The 6,000-nt window shown below is 48.0% G+C and overlaps 1 protein-coding gene across 6 annotated transcripts in view; it reads left to right on the plus strand.

The window, feature by feature from the left end:
* Window positions 1-5,994, plus strand: part of LOC122629181 (hairy/enhancer-of-split related with YRPW motif-like protein) — a 30,421-nt gene extending 24,427 nt beyond the window's left edge. For 5 of the 6 annotated variants that reach the window (XM_043812311.1, XM_043812307.1, XM_043812309.1 and 2 more), the window contains 3 exons: window positions 4,502-4,685; window positions 4,793-5,029; window positions 5,125-5,994. In XM_043812311.1, coding sequence (XP_043668246.1) covers window positions 4,502-4,685; window positions 4,793-5,029; window positions 5,125-5,867 — 1,164 coding nt within the window. In that variant the 3' untranslated portion in view covers window positions 5,868-5,994. Of the gene's footprint in view, window positions 1-3,681; window positions 3,860-4,501; window positions 4,686-4,792; window positions 5,030-5,124 lie in introns of those variants that run through there. The other variant, XM_043812310.1, reaches the window with a different exon arrangement.
* The last annotated feature ends 6 nt before the right edge of the window (window positions 5,995-6,000 follow it).

Consider the following 6,000-nt stretch of genomic DNA (forward strand, 5'->3'; position numbering starts at 1 on the left):
GACAGGTCAGATGGCACGAATCTTGCGGCGAAAGTTAAAAAGAAATTATTCGCTCGTTGATCGGATCGTCGATTAACCATCGACGATTAACGCTAGTTAGTTTTATAGACGTGCGCGCGCGCACGCACGCACGCACGCACGCACGCACGCAGACTTCATTAGTTTCCACGTTTTATCTTTATTCGACCAACGAACGCGTTTATCCTCCCTCGTTATTAGCGATTTTTTAACTCTTCTTATCGGAGTCCACAAGGGGGATTTCTTTTTCTTGCGTCACGTGCCACAAGTCGAGATTTATTGGTACAACACGAGGCGTCACGAGAGCTTGACTCGACGGCTCACGATTATTTTCAGTTTTCAGCGAATAAAAGAGCAACCGGATATCGACTTGGACTTCGTGCTGCGCTATTAGTATCTTTGATAACGGTGTTCTCTCTCTCTCTCTCTCTCTCTCTCTCGTTCGATCGATTCCTTTATTCGCAGTGAATAAGGATGGCTCGTCTTTTGACAGATCCTTTATTTTTTATCCTAACGACGAACTTGCTTTGCATGCATCTACCATGCATTATCCATGCTTTTCCGATCAGTTAATAACGTTAACGCGCATCAACTATTTGTTCTCTTACACTGTCCTATCCTAGCTTCCATTTTTTAACATTTCTTACAATCTCGATTAATACATTCGGTTTATAACGAGCGCGTGTCTTGGCCACAAGCCCGAACTAAACATAATTTTGTTAGAATCGAAATTACTTCCTCGGACGAATCTTATTAAGCTACTCTCCTCGCTGTTACCAACAAGACCGATCGCTCTGTCGTCGATATGCACGTGTACCTAAATACCTAGATAGCATAAATGTCCAGTTTCCTCGTAACGTAAAAAAGGACAGCAAACGTAAATCTAAGGATCCCGAAAACGAGCTTGGCTTTACTCGAGTGCTTTTTATAGTTGCTCTTGGCGTCAATATCTTTTCGTTCGTCGACGCAGACCGTCGACGTAGTCGTTGGTATCGTCGTCGGCCGTTCGACGGAAATAATATACATATTCCCACTTATTGCGTCAAGAGCGTTGAACACAGCACGTGTTTACTCGTCCGATGCGTGCTCCGTTCGTGGCCATTCTCGGATTGGATCGTACATGTTTATTCTCGCTAAAGCGAATTTCATAGGAGGGTTAGCAACGTGACGATCCGACGGTCGTCATCGACGAACGGGTCGTACGTCAATCGCGATACAAAGGCTAATCCGGGATTAAAGGTATTCTACGAAAGCGGATATTATCGCGCGAAACGTCCTTCTAGTTTTATACCTGCTGCATCCTCTCTCGCCTCTTATGCGTTTCTCGTTGCGAGTTTATATTTGAACGAGGCGAGCCGCCGCGCCGGGTCGGGTTAAACGTCCGAAAGGGCCTCTCTTTCCGCAATGTCCTTCCGAGCGATACGTCGGTCACAGACTTTCGCGTCAAATTCTTCGCTTTTTTTCACAATCCTCTGACGCGTCATCGAGCCGCTTGGAGTATCAAGCGGCGAGGCCGGTCCAGCTGTCGCCGAGATCAACAGCTGTCGTCTCACCCTTTCTATGAATTTTATGTATGAATCTTAAACGAATAACGTCTTCGAGGTCTCGCACAGCGTCGTTATTCGCGAATAATGAAGCAACGGTGAGAAGAACATCGAGGCCGATAGCCGAATGATTTTTTTCGCTCCTCGTTCTTATCTCTCTATATTAAAAAATTTCACGATTCTTATTTTTCATCCGCGATTTATTCGATCGCGAACGGCGATTCGATACCAATCGTAAGAGGGATCGCAATTTTCTGGGAATCGTGCTTCCTTGTTACGGTTTCGACACTTTTTTAAACGCATTAGAAGGACGAAGAACCACGGCCGAGATTTCGAGAGTAGAAATTTACGGCGGAAGAAAGAAAAAGGAAAGGAAAGAAAATAAAAAAAGAAATGGCCGACATCGCCGACTCCTTCCGTTTTTTCTCCTCGTCCGTACGACCGTAGTTACGCTGTTGTTGCCATAAACGTGTCCGAGATCCGGTGACGTCTGGTTATCGTTTGAAAAACAGCGGGATCGACTCCTTCTTGATAAACTCTGATCATAATACGAGAACATCTTCGTGGACTGGTTATAACCGGGCAATGCGATATCACGACCTCGTTAAAGCGGTTTCCATCCTCGTTCGATTTAATCGTCTTTTTCTTGCACCAAGCGATTTTTCTTTTTCCTTCGGGGAGTATTTGAGGTCAACGTGCGATTCGTTCTATTCGCTCGCTGCAATGTGTATTCGTAGATCGTACATAGGTATACAAATACCCACGTGCACATAGAGAAACCATTCCGTTTTCTTTATCTTTCGCTTTCGATCGCGCAAAGAAATTTATTAACGAAATTTATCAAGGCCGAGTATTTTAGGATACCGTTGTACCTTCGTACTCGAGCAGTTCGTGTTCGGGTTTAGGAGAATGTATTACGGGAAAGTGGTGTTACCGGTGGCGGATTTGTACGTTGACGGATGAACGTTAGCGAACGTTATCAGAAGACGAGACGTCGTTGATATCGGTCGATCGTTTAAAAACATTAGCATCTCGTTTCGTCGGATTCGTCGGAATATCGATTCGCGAAATGACAGTATTTTCTTTCTCGCTGATAGAGAGAAAGTGCCCGGTTATTTCTAGTTAGTCGCTTATCGCGCATCGAACTTCGATGACCTTTTCTCTTTGCGACAGAAAAATCCTCGACGGTGTTTACCAAGCAATAACGTAGCGCGTATATCGTTTCTCTCACGCGTACGAAGTGACGTATAAATAAAACTAGAGAGTAAGTAGGAAATGGTGGAGACCCCGAAAGGTTCAGACGAATTTCGGGCACGTAGGAGCAAATCGCGTACTCGTACGCGTTAACGCAACGTTCGGCGCGACAACGACGGCGAGACGCGAGGGAACGTTGAACGTACCACCGTCGGCTATTCTCGTCGATCGACGAGTCTCACGTCGACATTCTTATTACGAAGTCGGAGAAAGGAGATGCTTTAGTCGGAGAACGATCTTCTCTAATTCGGAGGAAAGTCCAAGTTTCTCAAAGCAAAGAGTCGGGAAAAGTGCGCCGTAGATAGGCGCGTCCGTAAGTCTCGTCGGCGTAACAACTATTTGGGTACGTGTACGCGTACGACGGACACGTACTCGCGCGTACGTATGTGCGTAGATTCAACGATAGGTTCGTTGGCTCACGTGTTGGGCGTAGTGCATGGCGTTTCCAACACGTGACGTCGGCCCTCGTCATCACCGAGCGACATCTCCGCCGTCCGCCGCTAAAGTAACGCGAGCCTCGAAGCCGGCGGAACGCAGTCGCTCTCCTGCCATTCGCAAAGGAGGACGTTTTCGTGTGACGTACGACAGCCGCTCGCGTCGCTATAGCGCTGGTACTTATCTTTCGCGCTTATTATTCGCACGACGAGCCGTTCGATTTCCCGGCCAAACTTCGACTTTCGATAGATCCTTTCGACGCGCTTGGGAATAGACTCGACGCTCTGTACGCGTAAGTGCGTGTGTGGTGCGTCTGTGGTGCGTTTTAAAAGGATTATGTGTCGTCGCTCGAGGATAACCGTGTCCATATAGCTCGCATAGCGCGTTTCCTCTCTCAAGTTCTCTCTCTCTCTCTCTCTCTCTCTCTCTCTCTCTTACTCGGACGTTTCCTCGTTCTTTCGTCGTTTCGGACATCTTATCGCGCAAACGCGACGATGGTCACGCACAGTATGGATAATATTTTGAATATGCAATATTATCCGGTGTCCAATCACGTCGACGCGGTACATTCGCCACCGCCGAGGAAAAGGCGTTGCTTAAACAAGGAGGTAAATTATGTTACATTCGATCACGTGAAACGAACGAAACGTCTCGGTACTCGGCGACTTCGGCGCTCCGAAAGTACTCCTAAGGTAATTCCATATTTACTCGCGTACGTTGTTTTTTGATAAAGAACTCGAGCGTAACGATTCATTTTGGCGCGCGGTCTACGTGGAAAATGTCTCGCTGGACGTAAGCCAGCGAAGTAGGGCGTTCGATCGTTCCTCTTCCATCGGACTTAATCTCTACCGACTTGTACGTAGATACGTTTAAACGATTTTAGGAGGAACGCGACGATGTGGACGGATCGGATGCATACGACGGACGGGTAGCACCGAATGAGCCTGGAACGGAAGAAAAATGCTCCTTCTCGATATCGATATCGACGGACTCGACTCGTTATTGGATTTATAAATAGCGTTAGCGCGATTAAATCTTCGAATTCGAAGATCGTTTTGCGTATTCGACGATAAAAGTCTGCTTTTATCTTGGCGAACGTTGCGAATGGCAAAGGAGTAAACACGGGCTCTTGAAATTTCGGGGAGACTCGATGGGCGTATTAATAACGTTTGCGCAACTACTACTTTATCGGCTTTCGCCGAGAGAGAAAGGATCCTAACGATTGTGTACGTTATGTTTTTGCGTTACAGCAAGATCCGATGTCGCATAGGATCATCGAGAAGCGCAGAAGAGATCGCATGAACAATTGTCTTGCCGATCTGAGCAGATTGATACCCACGGAATACTTGAAGAAGGGTCGCGGCAGAGTCGAGAAAACCGAGATCATCGAGATGGCCATACGTCATATGAAACACCTGCAAGGCCTTCGACAAGGTTGCCACTTCATTCCTACTATCCTTTTTCGCTACGCGCTCCGTCGTTACGAGGAGCCAACGCAAACCCCTGAAAATGATCGAACGACCATTTGGTTTCTTCTTTAGACACGAAGCACGCGACTGTGACACCTGTGCACGCGCACCCCGAAGACAGCGTCGACAGCGTCTCCCATTCGACCGCGGCCTCGACCGCGGCCGAGCACTACAGACTGGGATTTCAAGAGTGCCTCAGCGAGACGATTCACTTTCTCATCGAGATCGAGGGCTTCTACACGAGGGATTCTCTCTGCGTACAGCTGACCAATCACTTGCAGCGGCATTGCGAGAAGATCTTGGCTACGAGTGCGTATATTCGATCTTCGCTTCTTCTTCGGCGTCTCTTTTCTATCGCCACCATTTCGTTTTGATATGATTTGAAATTTGTCGATTATTTTTAGGCGACAGATTGGGCTTCCCTCAGCCTGTGATGCCAATGTCGAACGGTAGCGCGAGCGGTACGAGTTACGCTCACGCTACCATACCGGCGATATGCCAGCCTACCGTTCACTCCGATCACGGCTCGAGTTCGGGCGTGAGTTCCTTTGGAGATCCTGAACGTCCTCAACGCCCGGTCGGTTCCGGTGCTTGCTGCAACGCTGGCATTATACTACCGCCTACGATCGTCAGCGACGACAGTAACCACAGCAATCATTCTCATAGCACGCCTCGCAGTGCGAGCAATAGCTATCGCCCTCAAAATTACAAGTTCAAGAGCTCGATCAAGCAGAGGTTCTCCGCCGAGAGGGTAAAGTCGAATCTTTCTCTTTGCGCGAGTCCTGAAAAACAAGCAAATTCGTCTCACGGCGTTCCGATTTTCGCGCTTCACGATGGCGGTGCTTTTTACGTTCCTCTGACCGTCGAGGCTTCTATGCTGAGCCCTCACTTTGGTTTCATTCCGGACAACGGACCGGACACGGTCCTTCATCCGGTCACGATATCCGTCAATTTCAATCAACAATCAACGCCACCGTCAGCGGCGAATCCGACCACGATAACTACGATGACGGCGACGGCGACGATGACGATGACGGCGACGACGACGACGATGAAGACGACGACGACGACGACGGCGACCACGACGATGACGAGTACAGGAAACGGAGCTGCACCGTGGTCCTCCCATCATAGTCCGATTTATTAGATGTAAAAATCCATCGAGAGGAGAAACCCGATTATTTTTTCTTCGCCCGATATTTTTTTATCATCCTTTCGATGCGACAAAAGACTCTTTTACTTGCAGTTATCTTTGAGAGGGAGAGAGAGAGAGAGAGAGA

The sequence above is a fragment of the Vespula pensylvanica genome, chromosome 5 (assembly GCF_014466175.1).
Source record: "Vespula pensylvanica isolate Volc-1 chromosome 5, ASM1446617v1, whole genome shotgun sequence".
Lineage (NCBI taxonomy): Eukaryota > Metazoa > Arthropoda > Insecta > Hymenoptera > Vespidae > Vespula > Vespula pensylvanica.